The sequence below is a fragment of the Nannobrachium achirus genome, assembly GCF_963921795.1.
Source record: "Nannobrachium achirus genome assembly, chromosome: 3".
Taxonomy (NCBI): domain Eukaryota; kingdom Metazoa; phylum Chordata; class Actinopteri; order Myctophiformes; family Myctophidae; genus Nannobrachium; species Nannobrachium achirus.
This window is the reverse complement of record NC_137812.1, coordinates 64,583,920-64,608,395: the sequence shown is the minus strand read 5'-3', so window position 1 is coordinate 64,608,395 and position 24,476 is coordinate 64,583,920. Positions and strand designations below refer to the sequence as shown.

Here is a 24,476-nt window from a genome sequence, read left to right as displayed (position 1 = left end):
TCAAACTTTTTCCATGTCAAGGACCCCCAAAATTACAGGTATCTGGCCGCGGACCCCCATCTCAAAATATGTTGTTCCAGGGACCACCCAGAAGCAAATATTTGAGTTACAAATGTTCGCGTTTAAGTAGATATATTCAAAATCATGATTTTTCAAAAATAGCAGATCTACAAGCTCGCAGCGCGGCACGAGCTTGTATATCTGCTATTTTTCAATAGTTAAAGCAGTCAATAATCCTAGGCCTAAATGGGTAAAGACAATACATTGAACAAAACGGTGGGATCAGTGCAGACTGATCCCACCGTTGAATGACTGGGTATTGTGGTCAGCATTGCGGTTAGCATGTCAGTGTTTGGTTGTGCGAATTTTGTGGCACGTCTTCAAAAACTTCAAAAGTCGCGCATGGAAACGGTAAATGACATGACACGCATGAATGTTGAGCGTCACAAACAGACACACAAACACACAGTGGTACAGTACCTGTTCTGGTAGCTGTAGTATGTGCCTCCAGTAGGTATAGTGCACAGCTGTTTGCCATAGCAGCAGAGGGTCTGAGGGGAGAACTCGTACTGCAAACAAAAAAGGGATATACAGTATTAGATCAGTGGTTCTCAGTGGTTAGATCAGTGGTTCCCAAATTATTTTGGGGGGGGGGTCCCCAGATGATTAACTTAATGTGCAACATCGTTTTCTCTCTCAACAGTAAACAAACCCAACATAAAGTTTAAGTGTATAGAGGGTATTTGCACATTTCTAAAGTGACAATTTAAGGACTTTTTAATACTTCTAAAATGGCAAATTAAACATACTCTAAACATGGGCCAAATTGTCAAATATTAGAGGCAGAAATTGTGAAAATAGCCATCTACATGCACACAACGCATCACGTTGCGAGGCATTGTGAGCATGTAGACCTGGTATTCACAATAGAACAGTGTTATACAAAATGTAATGCCTCTACTCTTAGTGCTCGTCAGGGTGGGAGGGTCCCCAGTTAAAATATGATTATTCGGGGGGGTCGCGGCCTGAAAAGGTTGAGAACCACTGTCTGTATTAGATCACACAGATATAATAATCACAGAAAAACTTCTAAACAACAGAGGTGCTTGCTCTGACTCTTGCTCTATTTTTCAATACATGCTCCAAACAGCTTCTTTTTTTTTACCTTTTACAAAAATCACATTTCATTATGCAATAGGGTGAATTCCTCCAATTAATTCACAAAATCAATATTCCTCACCCACATACCCGTAATCACACTGTTGTGTAATCACTGTTCAGAATACAAGAGGCTGTATGACAGGGGTTTTCAAAGTGGGTGACAGGGCACCCTGGGGTGCCACAACAGCAGTCCAGGGGTGCCGCGAGATCATTTGATAATATTTGGAATTTATTTGGACACTTGAAAAAAATATATCATTTTAAACTTGGAAGTACAAAGTTATTTTCAGTCAGTTCTAACCAAAATGGCTAATATCTCAACGTTTTCCTCGCAACATAATCACTAAAATATCGTCACTGTCAGGCAGAAACCTTGTATCTAAGACTGCCGGCACAAAACTAGTGAAAACAGCCGATCTACAAGCACACAACGCCTTGCATAGTACATTTTATAGATGATAAATACAAAAAGAAAGTTTTTGGACATACAAGGTTTCCACCCAACAACGATATTCTATACATTTAAGGTGCTGGAAGTGAAAATTATAATGTAGGGGTGCCTCGGATAAAAAACATTTTTTATAGGGTGCCCTGAGACAAAAAGGTTTGGGAACCCCAGCTGTATGAAACGAGCCATACGATGGTTCTCTCCACAGTGCTGTGCTTACCTTCCTCCCGCAGCAGTAGCCCAGGCCCTGCATGACCGGGTCGATCTCGGACTCGAACACCTCGGCCAGCTTGGAGCAGTACTTGTACACGCGAGACGTCTTGCGGTTGTACAGCCAGGCGTTGTTGAACATGAGCCAGACGTCCTCCACGTACTGCCAGGGCTCTTGGTACTGGCCCGTGTCCAGCTTGCGCTTGATGGTCGACAGGTCTATGGGGGTCTTTACGATGTCAAAGTAATCCTGGAGACAAGAGAGACGTTGGGGCAATGCCAGGTCATTGAGTGTGTGGGATGATGACGTGAAACGACAAGTAGGGCTGTCACAATTATTACATAATCGTCTAATCGCAATTATTTGAGGTAATGGCAATTATTTTGCATAATCGTTTCCATTTTGAGGAATTCAAAAAGTAGTGGAAATAGCCGATCTACAAGCTCACAACGCGTCGCATCGCGACGCGTTGTGAGCTGTGATCAATGTTCTTTTTTTTTAATTATAAAATTGCCAAATATGTCAGTAATTTCTTTGTATATTTAAGTTATGTGTCATGATTGCCATGCGCAACTTCAAAGCCTAAAAGCCAAACAGAAATGTAACTGTCAACGACAAATACACAATTAAATCGTTAATCGCAATTATTTGAGTGACAAATTAATCGTCATGTAAAATGTCATAATCATGACAGCCCCAACGACAAGCTTATTGTATTCCTCAACATTTGACCTCGTCACATCAGAAACATTTGATTTAGTTTGAATGTTTTGGTTGGTACATGTTTTCTTTTTTTTTAATTATGAAATATAATGAGCTTTCCATAACTGCTTTGGAATATAATGTAATTTCTTTAATACCAAAACTCATGTTCAGATGTTAATTCTTTAGTTACTTTGAATGACCCATACCAGATCATGCTTTAGCTAACCACAATTAACACATAGGAGTTGTGCAGTCTGGGAAAAAATAGATTCTATTTGAGTTATTACTCCCCCAAAGCGAGCAAGATCTCCCAGCGAGAGTTGCTTGTTAGACAAAAGGCTCAAAGTGGTGAACATGTTGCCTACCGGGATGCCCAGCTGCATGGGGTCTACAGGTTGTCTGAAGGGCAGTGACTCTGGGTCCTGCCTGTAGAGAGACTCCAGGGTGGGCATCAGAGCCTGGCGCAGCTCCTCTGGTTTAAAGACTGGAAGTGGAGGAGAAGAGAGAAATAATTGGAATGGTTTAAAGACTGGAAAGGGTGAGAGATAGTCAGTGAGGAAAATAAGTCAAACTATTAAGGCGGAAGAAAAACACGACATGGAAGTTAGAGTCCAACGCATCGGTCCCGTTCCTCTGAACTCACTTTTCCTCCGTGATTGAGAGGAGGGTGAAGAGGTCGTGCCGTTGGCTCCTCCTTCCTCCTCCTCTTTGGGTTCCGTCTTTATCTCTGGCTTCTTCTCCTCCACCTCCATTGCCTCGTGCTTCTCCTCCGGCTCCTCTTTCTTCATGGACAGCGAACCGGAGTCCTCTCCACTCTAAAGAAAGGGAGACGGTTCATTGTAGGTCACAGGGCCTGAGAGGTGTGTGTGTGGTTTGATAATGAATCTCTTGCAAGTAACAGGGTTCCCACACATTTTTACCAATTAATTTCCAAAACGTTTCCAAAACTTTTCCAGAATATTTAACCCGATTTCCAGGACTATATAACAATAATTCAGCTCAATAACAGGTCGCTTACTCTTATGTGCAATGCCCAAAGACAGGCAGTGTATGCCAGGGGTTTTCAGGCCGTGGCCCCCGAAATAATCATATTTGAACTGGGGACCCCGGCACCCTGACGAGCACTAAGAGTAGAGGAATTTTGTATAACACGGTTTTATTGTGAAAATAACCGATCTACATGCTCACAACACCTCGCAACGCGAGGCGTTGTGAGCATGTAGAGATCTGCTATTTTACACAATTTCTGCCTCGAATATTTGACAATTTGGCCCATGTTTAATTTGTCATTTCAGAGGTATTAACAAAATCAATAACAAAAGACATGAGCACACTACAGGCACTAAATAATGTTCAACTTTTTATTATCTGTTTTCTAATGTAAATCTGTATGTAGTAATTTAATTGTTATTTTATTTGTGCTTCCTTTCTTATTTCACTGTAATTTTGTATTATGACCCCAGGAAGAATAGTCACTGCTGAGGCAGTGACTAATGGGGATCTTAAATAAACAATAAACAATAAACAATGCATAGCTATATTTTCCAGGACCTTCCAGGACCCTTGATCAATTCCAAAACTTTTCCAGTACTGGAAAAATATTTTTCTAATTTCAAAATATTTCCAGGAATTTCATGACCGTGGGAACCCTGCAAGATATAAGCGCCTCATTTTTTCATTAGCCATGCCACCAACCTCCATCTTGGGCTCCGTTTTTCCGCCGGAAGCCTCAAACTCCTGCCGTTCGTGCCGCGGCTCGACTTTGGTCTCCTGGATGGGCAAGTCAGCTCCTGCGTGCTGGGAGTGCAAGTCAGCACTGGCGGCTGAGGCCGGGGTCGGCACCCGGTTATCTAGACTGGCTACCGGCTGAGACAGCTAAGAGGGCGAGAGAGAGAGAGAGAGAGCGATAGATTAGGGAGAGAATGGATGATAGAACGTGAGGTGTAATATCGGCTAGTGTCGGCTGGTCCACATGCAGGGATGAATCTAAGTCACGCATGAACTTTCTCCCCATTTGCAAAAACAGACGTCCACACAGATGCAACATTGCCCACTGTGATGGAGACATCCCCCCTGTGATGGATGCTACAGCGTGCTGTTGATGCAGTTATAAGGTAGAATGGACGTTTGGCAGGGGAAGGGGGGGGGGGGGGGGGGTCGAGGGCATGCGGAGGAGGGTCTCAGTCTCACCGGCGTGGTAGGGGGCTGAGGCGGGGGCTGCGTCTGTGCCGCTGCGGGGGGCTCCGCTTGGGTTTGGGGCTGGGCAGGGCGGGGCGGGGTGGAACCCTGGGTCGGGGTGGGACCCGGACCCGGGCCGGGGCCGGGGAGGGTGGGGGTGGAGCTACGGCTGGAGGGCTGGGGGTGCGGCAGGTTAGTGGCCCCCCCAGCCGCGGAGGAGGAGGAGGCAGCGGGCGGAGGCGTGGAGTGCAAGGGGGTTTGGGAGGAGACTAGCTGGGGGCCCATTGAGGGGCCAAGTGCATTCATGGGAAGGTTAGCGCTCTGCTGCTGCTGCTGCTGTTGCTGCTGGAGAGAAGGATACACATACACACAAAGGGCAGGCGAGTCACACACGATAAAAGACGAGCAGACAAACATACAGGCACAAAAGGTCAGACAATGACAAACACATGTAACACCGCACACAAAGATTTTGATTCAGAGCGCTCCATGTGATTGGCAGTAAAATAAATTAACCACTTCAACCGTATGCTTGATGTTGGCCGTGTTCTTCGGGGCCCTATACTTTGTTAAACGTATTTCCATAAATATCTTCGCAGAAAATAGCCGATCTACAAGCTCACAACATGCCATGCTGTGAGTTTGCAGATCTTCTACTTTCTGGGAATGTTTCCCCCCTGAACAGGTAAGCTAGGGTTCAAGTGGTTAAGAGCAGGTAGTGGCCAATATGATTGGTTACTGTGATTTTAGTTTAGCTCCCCAGCACCACAATCATTTTTAGTTGCACATTTATCACCAACATAGTGTGATTAAGGGATGACATTTCAACCCCTACGGTTAGTGCCATCTCTCACCTGCGTAACAGCAGCCTGTGCAGGGGGCTGGCCCATGCCAGGCCCCACAGTTACATTGATGGCTCCAGTTGCGGTGCCTGGAGGGAACTGGGTCTGGGCCAGGAATTGTCCCTGGTTGGCAGTCTGGCCCACCATACTGCCTCCACCATGGGCTGCCATCATGCCCTGGGTCTGGGGCATCCTGGAGGGGGACATGCCCATCTAAACAGGATAGAAGGACGTAGCCAATTATTTTTCTCTCTTTTTTTTGGGTGCCTGTCCATCCGGCTTAGGCTAGGGCTCCACCAAAATGACGGTGTCGTGCCGGCATAAAAAAAAATAACCGGGGCGAATTTGAGCGTCCGGCAGTGGAGGACCCTTCATTGATAAAAACGGGAGCGTTCCCAGCATTGACGTTGACGCGACACTCGACACGCCCGGTGGAGCCGGGGAGTAAGGGATATATACTTCTAGTTCTAACCACCCAAATGAGTATGTTCCTGTCCCTCTGGCTTATGGGATTTAACCGGTACTAGCCAAGGATCGCAGACAATGACAATGGAAGGGCGGAATTGCAGCATGAACACAAACGTACCCATCACAAGATCTTTGCACTAAGCCACCAGTTTTAAATGTTATCAAAGCGGTACTGATGATGAGCCTGCCCTGCACAATGAGGTGCGACAACAAAGACTGATTCTGCTTCATTGATTGCTTAGGTCACTGGTTCTCAATCTGTGGTCCAGTTACACTCAGGTGTCCTTGAGGGGGAAATTAACATTCTTGCATTTTTTAATTTAGTGCGTTTGCGTTCACACTGTACTTTGTCAACCGCAGCAAGGAATCGCACTAGGGCAGTGGTTCTCAAAGTTGATTCCAGGGACTCTGTGGGTTCCTTTAGGGGTGTGTAACTCTGACAGTGTACAAATGGAACAAAATGAACCCTAACAGGTTCATTTGGTTCCATTTGTACACTGTCAGAGTTAAGGGGAGACCATGACATTTACAAGTTTGAGAAACACTGCACTAGGGGGTTCCCTGGAATTAGAAGGGCTGAGAATTGCTGGTTTAGGTGGCTGGTAATGTACGTGTACTTATCAGGCACAGCCAAATTATCAGCAGCAGTCCACTGATCGCAAGGTGTTCACGCAACAAACGTGTGCATGCTTTGTCTTTAGTCTTGTGTTCCTTCTCACCGCTGGGACGGAGCTCATGTTGATCTGCTGAGGGTGGTTCATGGGCGAAGCAGCACGGGCTCCCATGGGCGCCTGAGACAGCTGGACGTTGGGCAGGGCCATGGGGTTGAACTGGTTGATTCCTGCACACAACATTTTGACCACCAATGAGGCAATGGAATCACACATACACACAGAGAGAGACAGCAAGATAGCAATGTTGATTTTGACATCAGATTTTGATCTCGTTTGTTCGTCAAAATTGGTCATCTAAAATGTTGTATTGTTAGTCTAATTTAAGTCGACTAAATATCACAAGATTTAGTCTACTAAATCTGCAGTTGATTTAGTAGACCAAACGTTTTTTTTGGCAGGCCATTGACGGCATCGAAATGGCAGATTTTCACTTAGCTGCATGCCAATAATAGCCAATGTACAAGCTCACAGCGGGTCACGGTGCTTTGTGAGCTTGTAGATCTGCTCTTGTAGAGCGCAGCCTAACACTCAAGCACAACCCAACATAAAATCACAAAAATGTATTTTAGTTCCACTGGATCTTTTCTCCACTAGTCCCTCCCTAACATAATCTAGTTGTTATTTGTCAAAATTGTCAACAAATTTAGCCATGGCTTTAGTCATCATACTATTTGTTTTTATTTAGTTTTCGTCAGCGAAAAAAGGTAGTCGACAAACATTTTTTGTCATAGTTCAAGGAAATCAACAGTGCAGGATGAAAGAGTACCTGGAGAAACCTGTATGCGATTCATGATCTGATTTGGCACATTGGGCATAGGCACAGGTCCATCTGTAGATGAAGACGGAAAGAAGAGGAAATTGGGAGGATTGAGAAGACAGTGAAATTCCCAAATAAACACCAGCAGGAAGGGAAAAAGCAAAAGGCCCATTGAGTGCTTCCAAGCTGAACAAAATGCATGCTTTTACAGGTTTTCTTGTCTGGATTTGAAGATCTGTCAGTGGTGATTAGAATGCACGTAAGATTTTATATTTTGGACATTATAAAAATGCAGAGAGACTGACCCAACTGGCCAATTGCCACACCGTCTTAATCTCCAATGAATATCTGCAGCATCACCAGTTAAAATAATCCATAACTTGTTAGTCAGAATTAATAGCACCAATTCAAATTCTTAGGTCAGCTAGGCTGTCGTAATGGCTAGGTCGATTAAGTATGGATTTCTGTCTGAGTTTGGCGATGGCATACTGTCAAGCGTTATGATCAGCCAGAGCTCACAATACATATGCTGTTATCGCAGTATAATCTTCAGTGCTTACAATGATTAAAACAAAATGTTTCTACAAATTTGGCCAGAATATTCACTGGATTGGTAGCCCAAGTGGCCAGTGCTAATCTGTGTACCTCCGTTGTTCCTGACAATAACAAAAAAATTTTAAAGAAACCAAACCACCCAAGTGGAAAACAGCAGCACTCCAGTCCAAAATGATGACGCGAGACTAAGAGGCTCAGATGCAAAACCATTTATCTGCTCTGAGGAAGGCTGATGGCCAAAACACGTTAGCCAGATTAAAACGTTTTTCATTTTAGTCTCTTTGCCTTGCAATGTCATTTTTTGGAGTGCCACCGTTTTACACTTGGGTGGCTTCTTTCAAATGAGTCATTACCGCAGCCGGGTAACACACCGCTCAAAGAGCACACCTGCTCTATATTCTAACACACGAGTCTACAACAAGGGGTCCTCAGAGTAACTACAGGGGTCCTCCAAATCTTTGTGTGATAGAAACTTCTTTTTCTTTTCTTTTTTTTTATATTAACCACCACAGGTTAAATGTATTAACTCATCTAGTGCCATTCGCGAGATGTCTCGCGAAATGTACTCGAGTATATGTAGTGCCATTCACGGGATATCTCGGGAAAAGTAATAGATTACTGTAACGGCGAGTACATTACCGAGAAGAATGGCCGTCGGTCCGGAGACGAAATCCGTCGCTGATTTCGCATCATCACGGCTCCACGAGCACAAAATAGTCCCATCCATAACATTGAGGTGGACGGGGGATCTCATCTTTAATGTCCATTATCTCAAAACTACACTTTAGAAGCTAGGATGGAGGCAGATGCTCGCTTATGTTACACAATGATAAAAGCTCCGGTCGGCCATTACACAACTCCACGTGGAGAACGATCGGTTCCGGCGCACGATCCGATGACGTCAGACCGGAAGTGATTGCGTGGTGGACTTCTGGCCTTCAAAATAAGACAACGCAAGTGAATGGGACCTGAAGGAGGCACTTTGGACATTATAATCCGTTAATGTCTGGGGCTCTGAATGAGTTAAGTATTGACGGTTCAAGGTGTTAAATATCTGAAAACACAAATTGACATGAATCCTTCCAAAATACACTGATTGTGCTGTCAAACAATGTAATTATGAAATCTCTCAAAAGGTTGTGGGGTCCCTGCTTCATTTCTCTCTCAACTAAGGGGTCCTTGGCCTGAAAACGTTGAAGACCCCTGTTCTAACATCATCACACAGCATGCGCGAGACTTCCATCCTAAGGGTGTAGAGAAGTGTGTCACTCACTCTGTGGCCTGGGGCCCAGAGCGTTGGGCTGCTGGGCCCCCTGGGCGGCCAACGGGGCCTGGTTGATGATCTGTTTCTGGAGCCGCGACCGCCTCTTCTCCTCCAGCTCCTTCTGGATCTTGTAGATCTTCTCAGCCAGGAAGTGGTAGTATTCATCCTGGAGAGAAACGAGAGAACGCATGGCGGTGGAATTCAATTATACGCTGATTAAACAGCCTACTTTTGCTAGCAAAAGTAGGAACAGTCGAACACCCATGACAACATCCTGTTGAGCCATTTTATGATAATACAGGGCCTGACATTAACTTTTTGTGGCACTTATCTGGGCAAGTACATTTCCCGTTCACTTGTCCAGGCACAAAAGTCACTTGTCCGGATATAAATTTGCCAATTCAAAGTTTTTCTTTTTCTGTTTTTTTTTTTTTACAAATAAATAAGACTCCCTTGGCCCTCTCCACTCCATATAGTCTGCATACAGCACAAAACTGCTAGGAGCGTTACAGAAAAAGTGAAACCAAAAGCCAAAATATTTATTAGTTGTCCCAGACAACAGGACAAGCCTTAATGTCATGCCCAGGATAATATATTCTTGCGCACAGTCACATACCGTAGGCTTGCTAGATATCCAGCTAAGGCCCGTTTCTCTGAAACTTGCATTGTTTTCAACAACTCCTGATTTGCTTTATGTTAGTTTGTAATAGGGTGGTGGCAATGTGTACTTGCAGACAGTATGGAAGAGCTGTGTGCATCTAGGAGAAACAAAGGATCATGAACTTCCCCCCAAACAGAGTACTCTTTAAACACCTACCCTGCTGTTAGCTGACTCATACATGTCCCCCTCCACCTTCCTGGCATAAGCCACCAGGTTCTCCATCCGCCTGTCCTTCAGAGCTGCCGGGTCTGGGGTGGGGAATATGGCTTGAACTCTTAACAGCAAGAAGACAAGGAGAGAGAGAGGGAGAGGGAGAGAGAGAGAGAGAGACATGGAACCAGTGAATTATTGAGAACATTCAGAGTAAGGCTGTCACGATTATTTTACATAATCGTGATTATTAATCGTTTCCATGTTGAAAAATGTTCATATAATTGTGAAAAAGTGAAAAATAGTGGAAATAGCAGATCTACAAGCTCGCGTTATGAGCTTGTAGATCGGCTATTTCCACTATCAATGTTCTTTTTTAAGTATAAAGTTGTCAAATATGTCAGTAATTTCTTTGTATATTTAGGTTATGTGTCATATCTACCATGTGCAACTTCAAAGCCTAAAAGCCAAACAGAAATGCGACAAAAACACAATTAAATCGTTAATTGCAATTATTTTAGTGACAATTAATCGTCATGTGAAATGTCATAATCTTGACAGCCCTGATTCAGAGAAGGATTTAACAGAGCTAGGCGATTATGTAATAATTGAGACAGGTCTACCCAACCACTGGCCACAAAAAAGCAAACGTAACCAGCTCCTTTCATTCTTCAAAACCGGACAAGAACAGACTACAAAATGGGAGCTTCCGATGATGGCTGGCTGCCTGCCAAGTCAGCCAGTAGGGGGGAGATGAATTTGCGAGGCATTGCCAAAATGTTACAGGCAGTTGGTTTGTTGCCACCGTTACCTTTTCCCACTCTGATAATGAACCACACAACTTGAGCTCAAGAACAGCTGTATTATCTCAAGCAGACAGGGGCGTCACAAGGGGGAAGTGGGACTGAGTTATTAGAGCCTACTTTAGCTATTGCAGCGCGGCACTCGCTCTGCTATTTTTTAAAAGTCGTGAAAGTGTGTGCAAATCTTTGAATATATTTTGTTACTCAAATTTTGCTTCTGGGGGGTCCCTGGAAGTAAATATTTTGAGTTGGGAGTCCGTGGTCAAATACATATCATTTTGGGGGTCCTTCACATGAAAAGGTTTGAGCACCACTGACATAGAAACAAAATACGGATTTGAAATATTCAAAGACTTGCACACATTTTCACGATTTAAAAGAAATAGCAGATCTACAAGCTCGCAGTGCGGCAGTGAGCTTGTATCTATTTTTCAATAGTTAAAGCACAAAATAATGAGTAATAAAGTGTTCCCAGTCTAAATGGGTTAAACCCCCTCCCCCTATGAAGTTCATTCATGGGGGGCCCACAGTGAATCCTTGTACCCAGGGCCCAGAATTTGGTGCGACACCCGTGCAAGCAGCAGCAGCAGGGTACGAGACTCACAGTTTGTGTACAAGGTGATTGCGCAGGTCCTGAGTGACGTGCTCATGCCAGCCTTTCCTGGTGCCCGTGGCGGAGAGCGGCGCTGCTGTGGGCATGTTGCCCATGGAGCCCACAGTCGACCCGTCAGGCAGCAGCTGACTAGAGGAGGAAAAGCAACAGAGGAGACAGGAGGAGGAGGAGCGGGAGAGAGTATATATTGAGTATAAGCTTTGATGTTGACCTACAACAGGGGTGCCCAAAAGGTAGATCGTGATCTACCAGTAGATCACCAAGGGTGTGCACTGTGCAGGTAGACCACATGACATGCCTCTAAAAATATATAATTAAAATATAAAAAGAATATGTCAATATGACATCAAGAAGGGCCTGTCAGCTCCCTTCATGGCTTCTAAAGTAGGCAAACCTCCAATGCAATACTTTGTCAGTAGCTTTACAAAGAACCCCAAAACCTACCACTTCCATACAGAATGGGATGAAGACATTTCCCCCAGTATTTCCCATTTATTTCCCCCTTACAGTAAGTGTGTTTGTCTAAAATGCAATGCCAGTGCTGCAATTCCAAAGCCCCCCTCAGGCCCTCAGCTAAAACATTTTGGATGGGTAGATCATGTTGAGGTAGTCATTTTAAAAGTAGATCTCACGTCAAAAAAGTGTGGGCACCCCTGTTCTAATGAAAATGCCTCTTAGATTTAAGTTCCAACTGTAAAGCTTTTATTTTATTTTAACTAATTATTTTTATTTAACCTACAATATAGCATCGATGATGTGGAGCCTCAACTTGCAGGCAGTTAAGTGAATTAATGTAGAGGGTAGGGATGGGACGATATGAAAATGTCATATCGCGATTATTGTGACAAAAGAAATCGCGAATTACAATATTGCGATAATCAAAATCCATCATCATGGGGCGGAACATTTGCCAAATTATAGCAGATCTACAAGCTCATGTTGTGACGCGTTGTGAGCTTGTAGATCGGCTATTTTTTGGCAAATACATTTGATAGAGTGAAAAAAGACTGTATATTATAGCCTAAATACCTTTTACGAATTATAGAGTTTAAGTGGTACCGGATATGCAGCTTGGCAAATAAAAAGGTGAATTGATCCCAGTGCATGACGGAGGACGATATCACGATAAATTAAATCTCCACGATACGATTATCATGAGTGCTTTTTATCACGATAAACGATAATATCGCTTATTGTCCCGTCCCTAGCAGAGGGTCCCCCAGTGGGTCTATAGTGGGTCTATACTAGGACCCCTCTTTTTTGGCCAAGAATAGCCAATCAACAAGCTCACGACACTCCAGGTCCTGAGCTTGTAGATTAGCTATTTACGCAGAATTATGGCCCCAGAATAGGGATGGTTAGGGTTCATGTGTTTAAATGTGTGCGTTAAAATGTATAGACCGCTAAATATCCACGAGTTAAAAGTCAAAGAATAAGTGTAGGGGCTAAAGGAAATATGACATACTTGTTAGCATTGAGTGCGTTGGGGAGGGTGGAGTCTGTGTGCAGGTTTGTCTGCTCTGACGTGGGAACACCCATCGCTGAGCCTCCAAGAGCTATCTGGTTAGCTGGAGACACAAAACAAGACTGTGTCAAAATATTTGACAACAAACACAAACACACCAAAAAAGCAAAGTAGTTTGTTTAAACCTATAATACACACGGTGCTTTTCCCTGATATTAATGGCACAAGAGTGCAGCGGTTTGGAGCGAGGCACCGCTAATCGCATCACTTAAATGGCAATAACAGCAAGACAAAAAATAACAGCAAGACAAAAAAAGACACGTTTGAGTGTAATAATGCTGTTATACAACAGCTACCAACAATAAAAGTTAGCGTGATCTTTTTTTCTTACAAACTTTAAACAATTAATTGACAAGGATGTAAAGTACTACTGTAGTTACATCCTTGTCAATCAATCATCCTGTCAATCTGATGACAGAATATTGTTTATATCAATGGAACAGGCTGAGTAATATTTATAGTCATGGGCCATATCTAATTTGAGCACTGTTGAGGTATCCTCTATAGCAAATGGTTCCCAAACCTTTTAGCTCAAGACCCAAAAGACCAACTTTCCTGGGACCCAAACTAGTGAAAATAGCAGATCTACAGACTCACTACGCATCGCTTCGCGCTGCGACGTGAGCTTGGAGATCGGATATTTTCACTACTTAAACATGTTTTCTAATTTATGGAATTTCCTTTTATTTATTCATGAAATTACTAGTAATTTGAGCACAGCAGGAAAGCCTACTTCGACCAAATAAAATACTTGGCTGACAATACTATACATTTTATAGCAACTACAAACAAAACTGACTTTAAAGAGTATTATTCTCATGCCTTCATACTGTGCTCCCACGACACAAAGAATGTAATGTTGTCTGCCCCACAGCCACAAATAATCTACATTTAGCCTATTTAGGCCTGAACACATTATGACGCAATATTTTATGCTTTAAATATTAAAAAAATAGCAGATATACAAGCTCACAGCGCGGCTGCGAGCTTGTAGATCTGCTATTTTTTTTAAATCGTGAAAATTAGAATTTTGACCCGATTCTATAAGTGTCTTTTGTATCCATCATCAAAGAAAAGGTCCTTTTCACCTAACTGGAGCTCAGTTAGTCTGTTCTTGAGAGACTACTATGTCAGTGGTGCTCAAACCTTTTCATGAGAAGGACCCCCAAAATGATATTTATTTGGCCACGGACCCCCATTTCAAAATATCTAGTTCCAGGGACCACCCAGAAGCGAAATTTGAGTTACAAACGTTCGCTTTGAAAATACATATATTCAAAGATTTGCACACATTTTCACGACTTTTTCAAAAATAGCAGATCTACAAGCTCGGAGCTTGTGAGCTTGTATATCTGCTATTTTTCACTGGTTAAAGCATTCAATAATTCTAGGCCTAAATGGGTTAGTGTAGTTTAAAGAGCCTTTACTGAGTGCATTGATGGGTCTCATCTGCTGCGGTAGCTGGCCCTGTGCATTCTGCTGGGCAGCCGACTGACCAGGTCCCGGAGCCTGCTGGGCCGAGGTCTGGCCGGAGGCCTGGCTGCTGTAGGGGAGCCCCAGCGCGGCGTAGGCCCTCTGCATGGAGCTGGGGTCGATGGGGGTGGAGGTGTTGATGGTCGGGGCGCTGGGCTGGCCCGCGATCACCGAGGCCAAGGAGTTCTGGTGGCTCGCGTTCGGGGAGCTTAGCATGGCTGCAAAGGAGAAACACCATGGTGCTGTCTAATAGGGCATTCACCAAATATTCGAATATCAAAGTCACTATTCGACGTTGTTCACCGAAGTTGAATATTCGCTTGTTTTATTATTTATTTATTTATTTTATTGTTTTCTCTTTAAAAAATATATAGTTTTGTCCCTGGTGGATGAATTTGTTAATGCTCTATATACCAACGCGAGGCGTTGTGAGCATGTAGATCAGCTATATTTGACAGTTTGGCCAGTCCTGTCGAATATTCAACAATTCAAATACTTTGAGGTCGAATAATTCGAATACTAAAAATTCACTATTCGTGAATGCCGTAGTGGTGTCTAATAAATCTGTCACCAGATACAGTAAATGTGTTTGAATTTGTGTTGGTGGCGATGGAGCAGTGGTAACTCCGAAAACGACAAAGGCACGCACATCTTAACCCGTGACTTCTTTAACTGAAGTCATAGGGGAGTAGTTTGAAACGGAGCATTAATCTAAGGATACAAGCTTTTCAGACAAGAGGACTGAATAAATGCATAAATCTCTTCGGGGGACAGAACAGTTGCATATTTTTCCGGGTTCAGGCCTCGGTTGAGCTAAAAAAGTATTCCATATGTGTGAGACAAAAATCGGAGGAGAAAGAACAAAGAAGTCCTGCGTGTTGTTTGGTTTGGCAGGAGAAGGCACAAGTCGTGGCATTGTACTTTCCAGCACGCAAACCAAACAAAGATAAACAAAACGCTGGAATGCTCTCAGCAATGATGGAAGCCGAGCACAAGTGGTGAGATTAAGAACAAGTGGGGGAAGCCAAGAGAAGACGTCATAAGCAGAACTGTTAACTAAATGAACAGACCAAAACGTGGAGGAAGGCGGGGATTAAGAGGAAGAGTAGAAAGATTAAGAGACGGAGGGAGAAGAGGAAGAGAATAAAAGCAGAGAGAAAGAAGCATGGATTCGAACGAGTCAACAAATGAAACTCTGGAGATGCACTATGGTGGGGTGTAGCGCTCACCAGCCACACCGCATCTCTGTGGCCCCGCTTCAGCACACTACCCCTTCTCCCCGGTCTCTTCCACCGCTCACTTTCTACCTCCCATCTTTCCGGTCCGCCAACCCAACCCCCCATGCCTCCTGTGTGTCAGATTACAAGCCCAGCGCAGCGGGACTGTGCTCTCGCTCATGGAGCTCTCAGCCAGCGTGGAGTAGACGAGCAAGCACATTGCAGGAAATAAACTGTCTTTACGGGTGGGCTTTACTGGCAACAATTTAAAAAAGGAATTACAGACAAATGCATAGTTTAAAAGGTCCCATTATCTTAGCACTTTTACAGATATTTGGTTGACCATCTATTAAACGTATCCATGTCATTCAACTATGCATGCATCTCGCGGTACTTTAGTTGCCTGACTGCGAGCGCCAGACATCTCACACTACGTTCACTACGTTTCACTCCGGGAGAGTCTGAGATTACCAGGGCAGATTCTATTTCGGCGTGGGCGGGCTAAAGCCTATTGACGTCTCTCACACACACACACACACACACACACACACACACACACACACACACACACACACACACACACACACATACACACACACACACGCCGCGCAACGTCGACGTGGCGTGACATTGCAAAAATACGTTATTTCTCATAACATATTATATGTCTGCATGTTTACGTTAGTGCAAAATGGTATTAAAACGTGAGGAAACGGCACTATTTCATAGTTTATTAAAATAATACGAGTCAAGTCTGACTCCGCCATGACAGTTTTCACGGACCAATCAGAGTCCACTAGACTCTCACGTGGGCAGAGGACTCCAATCAGAGTCCACGAGCGAGTCTCACGTGAGCTCAAGAGCTCTGTTTGGAGGGGGCTGGGACCGGAGCGCAGGAGGGAGAAATCACCACGTGCCCCAAGCATACAACCCTGATTGGCCCATTCAAAGCGCCCGCTCTAAAGGCGCCTTCGAAATAGATTAAAATACGTGCAGCTTCAGTCCACACTACACACCACCCACCAGCAGGGGGGGGTGATGTGCGGACTGAAGTGTCAGGCTAGTACTTTAGCACAACAAAAAGCAAACGGCATTAAAAAACAAAGCTTCAGACCTCTCAAACTGTTACTACTTGGCCTCACACCCAGAACTCACATAAACCCTGTCCATTATGCTAGGGTGGGGTGGCTCAGGGTGACGGACAGAGCAAAGCAATGTGCAGTGGGCCTGGTCTTCAAGATACGCAGGGAAACAGGGATACCCATGTACATGTCAGACTACTTCAATAACATGAGACACACACAGGCACAACACCACAGGGAGCTTTGCTGATCTCACTCAACCCAGATTCGGCACAAACATGGGGTCAAATTCGTTCTATTACTCTATGCCACCAAAATGTGTCTTTCCCTTCCAACTTCAAAAAGTTTATCTCCTTACCCACCTTCAAAACTGACATGAAAGAACATCTGTCTGCAATTTGTAAATGGTCCTAGAAAAGCCAGCGGAAATGCTTTACTGTACAATATACGTTCATTGCTACTACTACTGTTGATTATGTCCTGATATGTTCTGTGCCCAAGTAGTACACATGAATCGTACCCCAGACCTGGGCATGCATCAACACTGCCCAGGTACGGTACACATTGTTCACACTAATCAATTGAACTGGACTTTGGACTCGAACCGGGGGCCAAGTGCCTGGTGTGAAAGCACCCTTAAAAGGTCACCCAAAAATTGCAGACATACTGTATGCGGAAAAAAGAAGAAAGCACTATCCCTCTCTCCTGGAAAAATACACGTCAAGTGGGCAAGCAACTATTAGCTACAATACAAACACATTTACTATAACATTAATCAAATTATGACGAATGGCTAAAAAATCCAGGAGGATTTTAACAAATATCACATTTCCACAGTGATTAATCAGCCCCTTTTGAGTGCAAAAACACATTTTGACCATATGGGACATTTAATGATATGCCTCACAAAAAAGGTCAAAAGTGTTCAAGAAGGCTGAGTAGTATGCAAGATTATAAACCAGTTGTTTGTTAGTTTGCCTAAATAAAAAGTAGTAAAAAACATGTCAGTCAAGTTGTCGGTCAGAACAAGCATGATGTACTCACGTTGCTGGGTCCGCTTGTCGCTGGCATTCTTCAGCGGCAGGCAGACAGGACAGTCATGTCGCGTACAGTTCTTCCAGTGGGAGATGATCTGTCTGGACGATGCACAGTGTGCCACTGGGAGAGAGAGGAAGGGACAGATCAGCAGGTACAACTTTAACATAAAAAGCTACTTCAGCTCCCAATACGTTTCCCTTCACCACCTTTTCTGCTACGGGTTATGTAATGTTTCAGGAGTCAAGAATCATTCATAATGGGAACCGTAAGACGAATAGTAAAATGAAATAAAAACCGGTAGATACCAATTTTCTAAAGGACCCGAGTAAAATGGAATTAAAGTGAGACATTAAAGTGGAACAGACAGAAAAGTCTAAATCGGGCTTCTGGTAACCTCGTACCTGCCCACCACAGAGGCCCTCTGTGGTGGGCAGGTACGAGGTTACCAGAGGGTATGTTTGGAATTGGCATAATGACAAAACTGGGGAGAAGTATGAATAAGATCAAAACTGAGTTGATACAAGAATCTAACAAACAATACATCAGTTTGTCATCATATTCTAAATGGACTGTAACACTGAAGAATAATTGAGCGCTGTGCTGAAGAATAATTGAGCGCTGTGCTCAACAAGTAAAGTGGAGACTTGACACAATATCTGGGCATTATACTGTAACAGCTTTTTCCATTAACACAGAAATGCAGTCAGCATAACCTAAACAAAGTTTAAACCTCTCTGAAATTGAGCGACACAACTCAACTGTGATATTTTGTTAAGCTCTGCTAAGCCAGGTATTGTTGCTGCCACGCAGCAATTTTTTAAAATTTACTATTTAGGGAGCATTGATGGCTCCCTAAATAGTAAATTAAGGGTTTTATACAGCAATGAGTGTGAAGCATATCATGTGCGCTTAAGACCTCAGATTCTGCACACTGCACCAACTTTCAGTCTAGGACGGTTGTTGTATGTTTGGGCAAGAGAACCAAAACTAGGGATGAGACGATATGAACATTTCATATCACGATTATTGTGACCAAAGAAATCGCGATTTACGATATTATCGCGATAATCAAAATCCATTATCCTGGGGTGGAACATTTGCCAAAAAATAGCAGATCTACAAGCTAGATCGGCTATTTTTTTGGGCAAAGACATTTGATAGAGAGTGAAAAAAAGATGTATCAAGTACGTATATTATTAGTACATTTTACCAATTATAGAGGGTTTAAGTGGTCCCGGATATGCAGCTCGGCAAATAAAAGGTGAATTGATCCCAGTGCATGACGGAGGACGATATCACGATAAATTAAATCTCCACAATACGATTATCGTGAGTGTTTTTTATCACGATAAACGATAATATCGCGTATCGTTCCATCCCTAACCAAAACAGCATGTTCTTGGTACACGACTCCGCAGATCGTGTTACTCGTCATTTGGCTGTGGCTGTGCTAACAAGCCATAGGGAACGCCATGCTTGGTTGGACTAGTCCAAGACAGACCCTGAAGCAGACAGTTGGCCGAATGCTGTACTGCTTGACACACAAGGGAGAATTACTTCATGGCTTCACACCTGTTAGGGGAATGCATTAATACACATAGCAAGTGTATTAGCAGGTATACCACACTCCAGATTCAATATAGAGGGAGCCAAACATACGATACATTACCCTTCAACTGACTCTAGATTGAAATTGTTTTGGCTTGTTGACGAACATATTCTCACTCACTGGTTAACCCATTTAGGCCTAGAATTATTAAATGCTTTAACCAGTGAAAAACAGCAGATATACAAGCTCACAGCGTGGCACCGAGTGCCGCGCTGCGAGCTTGTAGATCTACTATTTTTTTAAAGTCATGAAAATGTGTGCAAATCTTTGAATATATGTATTTTCAAAGCGAACGTTTGTAACTCAAATTTTGCTTCTGGGGGGTCCCTGGAACTAAATATTTTGAGATGGGGGTCCGTGGCCAAATAAATATCATTTTGGGGGTCCTTCACATGTAAAAGTTTGAGAACCACTGACATAGTAGTCTCTCAAGAACAGACTAACAGAGCTCCAGTTAAGTGAAAAGGACCTTTTCTTTGACAATGGCTGGCCAGATTGCTGACATAGAAACACAGGGTTTTTCAAAAAACCTCAGAAGGATTCAAAAGACACTTATAGAATCGGGTAAAAATTCTAATTTTCACGATTTTTCAAAAAAAGCAGATCTACAAGCTCGCAGCGCGCGCTGTGAGCTTGTGTATCTGCTATTTTTCAATATTTAAAGCATAAAATAATGATACAAAATAATGTGTACCCGTTCTGAATGGGATAATTATGTGGCACTGAGATTAATCCACACAAACCGCTGCCTCTGAGCTTGCAATTCGACTTCAGCAATTGAAGTCCAAGACCAATACAGGGGATTGAGCCAAATTTAAATGATACTTGGCCCTAGGGGAAATTTGTAGCGCATTAGAGCAGTGCTGGTTCTAACAAATGAAGGGAATTCAAGAGCCAGACAGCAGCAGACGACAGAAAACAGAACGCATGAAGTGCACTGAAGAAAAGAGGGACAGAGCTGGCCTGAATGCATTTTTTAGGCTTCAGAGCAGATATTCAATGGGCCTATTAAATTTAGGCCTAGAATTATTGAATGCTTTAACCAGTGAAAAATAGCAGATATACAAGCTCACAGCGCGGCTGCGAGCTTGTAGATCTGCTATTTTTGAAAAAAGTAATGTAAATGCAAATCTTTGAATATATGTATTTTCAAAGCGAACGTTTGTAACTCAAATTTTGCTTCTGGGGGGTCAGTGGCCAAATACATATCATTTTGGGGGTCCTTCACATGAAAAGGTTTGAGAACCACTGACATAGTAGTCTCTCAAGAACAGACTAACTGGGCTCCAGTTAAGTGAAAAGGACCCTTTCTTTGACGATGGCTAGCCGGATTGCTGACATAGAAACATAGGTTTTTAAAAAAAACCTTAGAAGGATTCAAGCTCGCAGCGCGGCACTCGGTGCCGCGCTGTGAGCTTGTATATCTGCTATTTTTCAATAGTTAAAGCAAAAAATAATAATACACAATAATGAGTACCCGTTCTGAATGAGTTAATGCTCTTATCTTCCGTTACGATTTTTCCACATTCATGTGCCGATATTTAGTATTTGTTGTGCTGTGAATACTGAACGTCAAATGACAAGCAGGACTTCACTACGTTTGCAAGGACAAGAGCAATGACTCAATTTAGCAACCTTCTGTGGATTTGATTTTTACAAGCTCTTCGTGGACCGTATTCTCCCGTTGTTTACTTGCACGCCACCAGAAAAAGGAAAATAAATGGAGGGAGGGTGCTTTATTGTTAACTCTTCATAGGGTCACAGCTCTATGATTTTTTTTTTTTAAACCAGGGAACGCTCGGTTCCCTGGTTTCTAGGCCGAGATGCAAAGTTACACCTCTAACTTTGCGAGCTTTACAACCAAAAACAAATCGTCTGCATCCTGGAATTGAGCTTCAAATTCCAATATACCGACTAAATTCCAAGGTGGGGACTGGGTGTGCGACAGTTACTTTGACTTATTTAATCGATTACGCAAAAAAATCGTGCCTTGCATCTCAATTATTTGATTAATCAAAAACAAAATCAATAGAATAATAACTAAGAAAATAATTGACAGTTGCAGCCTTATTCGGAAACCTAAGACTAAAGCCAACAGTGTGTTTTGTGGATGGTGGAAATCCCCCCCATGTCATGTCTGGATTAGGCCAGGACGTGTGGCGTGACCAACAAGGGGCGAAGGGAAGCGTATGCAAAAGCATCTGGCCCAGAGCAAGCTACTGGCCTCACATGGACAGCAGGCAGAGACACGAAGAGAGGGAATGGAGAAAGGGACTGAATTAAAATAAAATGTGTGTCACAGAAAAACGAGTGCACCCCAGTAGCTGGTTGCTATGGCACCAGCTAATGGGGATCCTTACTAAAATACTACCAAATCTAATCTGGAGCCATTTATAAACTTTTTCTCAGGATGTTATCTGGTTAGCTACGGATGCAGAGCCAAGTAGTAAAAAGAAGAAAAGAAAAAAGAAAAACATCTTACTAGCATTTCAATGGGGACTACTGTTAATACATCCATATTCATTGTCAGGTATGAGACCTGAAATCAGATGAAAGGCCATTATTTTGCTCCTAATAAAATAAAGTACCATGTGAAAAAGTGTTCTGTTGCTACTGTAAATGAAACACCAAGTACAGAGTGAAAGTCACGTTTATCAAGTATTGACGGTTCAAGTGGTTAAATATCTGAAAACAAATTGATTCCATAATACACTGATGATTGTGCTGTCAAACGATGAGACTATATGGAATCTATTAACAGGTTGTAGGGGTCCCTGCTTCATCTCTCTCTCAACTAAGGGGTCCTTGGACTGAAAACGTTGAAGACCCTTGCTCTATACTGTAATTTCCAAAACTTTTCCAAACTTTTCCAGAATATTTAACCCAATTTCCAGGACTATAACAATAATTCAGCTCAATAACAGGTTGCTTACTCCTATGCACAATGCCCAAAGACAGGTAGTGTATGCCAGTGGTTCTCAACCTTTTCAGGATGTGACCCCCGAAATAATCATATTTTAACTGGGGACTCGGCACCCTGACGAGCACTAAGAGTTGAGGAAGTTTGCATAACACGTTTCTATTGTGAAAATAGCAGATCTACAAGCTTAAAACGCCTCACTAGGCGTCATGTAGATCGGCTATTTTCACAATTTCTGCCTCTAATATTTGACAATTTGGCCCATGTTTAATGTGTCATTTCAGAGGTATTAACAAAATCAATAACCAAAGACAAGGCACAGCTAATTTTTCCAGGACCTTCCGGGACCCTTGATCAATTCCCAAACTTTTCCAGTACTGGAAAAATATTTTTCTAATTTCAAAATATTTCCAGGAATTTCATGACCGTGGGAACCCTGTACTGTTGATGACTGCTGCATCTTTGGACTCACCCTGGCAGGACTTCCCGGCCTGGCAGTGGGTCATGTGGTTGAGGACGTTCTTCATGGTGCGGCAGTGCGGCAGGGCGCAGGCCCTCACCTCCCCGTTGGCCTGCTCCCGCCGCTGACACTTGTGCGCGTGGAGCAGCAGGACCAGCTGCTGCTGGATCAGCTTGCGCTTCTCCGGGTCGGCCGTGGGGCCGGTCGCCGGGACCGCCACGCCGCCGCCGGCAGCCAGGGACAGCATGGCGGCCTGCTGCTGGGGTTGCTGCTGGAGCTGCTGCAAGGTGAAGGAAAGGAGCAATACATTACTGATGATAATCAGACACCCATATAGTAGTATATAGTACCATGCCTCCTCTGTTTTTTTTCTCTTAGTACAGCGGATAATCGGAGCAATCGTTCACTTAGTGATACAAGCGTGAAAAATTGTACACATCATCTTTGGAGGCCACTCTTCGATTTAAGAAACCGGGCCACTTGAAAATCAAAGATGGTGGCCCCCGAAATCCAAGATGTCCGTCCAAAAACGTGTTTCTTCCTTTATAACTCCAAATGCATTGATTTTAAGACCCATAAATGTATTAAAGTTGAATATGAAGTTGGGCATTGCGGATATTTTGGTACATATCTGTATCTATTCCAGACAGTTCTTGAGATACAGCATATATGTGAACCTGCGTCTGTAAAAGTACCTATATGCTGTCACCATTACACATTTTAATTTGCGATTAATTGTCACACAAATAATTTCGATTAACGATTTAGTTGTGGTTTTTGGCATTGAAGACTGGAACATTGAATAGAAACTTAATTTCTGTTTGACATTCAGGCTTCATGATCACAAACTGCACAGGGCAGATTACTGACATATTTCATAATTTTAAACTTCATATACATGAAAATAGCGGAAATAGCTGATCTACAAGCTTACAACGTGCGTTGTAAGCTTGTAGAACTGATATTTCTGCTATTTTTTCAACATGCGAAATAATTGCGATTATCTCAAATAAATGCAATTAGACGATTATGTAATAATTGTGACAGGCCTATATACAGTAGTAGTGACAGATCAATCCAATACTGTGCAAAAGTGCCAGGCCACCATGGACTAAAATACTCTTTTATCTGCCTAGTGTTAGCTGGAGCCAAAACAAATATCGGATTGGAGGCAAACATGAGTCGCCTCAGAATAGTGGATAAGTTATTTGGTAGTGAGGCTAGGCTAGCTTAGCTACTCATTACAACTACTGAACACGTCATCTACCAGTGTTTGGTTCCAGAATTATAGTAGTAATTGCTTCAACTTGAACCATTATCGCATTAGGGCTGAGCGAACGTTCAAAGGTTCGGACCTTCGTCCGCTACGTTGGCAATCAAAGTTCTAAACGGGTACACATTATTGTCTTTGTGTATCATTCATGTATGCTTTAACTATTGAAAAATAGCAGATTCTATAAGTGTCTTTTGAATCCTTCAAAGGTTTTTGAAAAACCTATGTTTCTATGTCAGTAATCTGGCCAGCCATCATCAAAGAAAAGGTCCTTTTCTTGAGAGACTACTATGTCAGTGGTTCTCGAACCTTTTTCATGTGAAGGACCCTCAAAATGATATGCATTTGGCTATGGACCCCCATCTCAAAATATTTAGTCCCAGGGACCC

At 43.2% G+C, this 24,476-nt stretch overlaps 1 protein-coding gene across 4 annotated transcripts in view; it reads right to left on the bottom strand.

The window, feature by feature from the left end:
• crebbpa (CREB binding lysine acetyltransferase a) overlaps positions 1 to 24,476 on the bottom strand; it is a 72,999-nt gene that overhangs the window by 16,927 nt on the left and 31,596 nt on the right. For 2 of the 4 annotated variants that reach the window (XM_080722222.1, XM_080722224.1), the window contains 15 exons: positions 22,827 to 23,094; positions 17,832 to 17,945; positions 14,443 to 14,706; positions 12,956 to 13,058; positions 11,482 to 11,619; positions 10,081 to 10,198; positions 9,273 to 9,429; positions 7,454 to 7,516; positions 6,733 to 6,854; positions 5,558 to 5,758; positions 4,221 to 4,400; positions 3,169 to 3,340; positions 2,891 to 3,009; positions 1,830 to 2,069; positions 481 to 569 (listed from right to left, as the gene is read on the bottom strand). In XM_080722222.1, the coding sequence (XP_080578348.1) occupies positions 481 to 569; positions 1,830 to 2,069; positions 2,891 to 3,009; positions 3,169 to 3,340; positions 4,221 to 4,400; positions 5,558 to 5,758; positions 6,733 to 6,854; positions 7,454 to 7,516; positions 9,273 to 9,429; positions 10,081 to 10,198; positions 11,482 to 11,619; positions 12,956 to 13,058; positions 14,443 to 14,706; positions 17,832 to 17,945; positions 22,827 to 23,094 (2,348 nt within the window). The remainder of the gene's footprint in view (positions 1 to 480; positions 570 to 1,829; positions 2,070 to 2,890; positions 3,010 to 3,168; positions 3,341 to 4,220; positions 4,401 to 5,557; positions 5,759 to 6,732; positions 6,855 to 7,453; positions 7,517 to 9,272; positions 9,430 to 10,080; positions 10,199 to 11,481; positions 11,620 to 12,955; positions 13,059 to 14,442; positions 14,707 to 17,831; positions 17,946 to 22,826; positions 23,095 to 24,476) is intronic. The other 2 variants (XM_080722223.1, XM_080722225.1) reach the window with 1 other exon arrangement.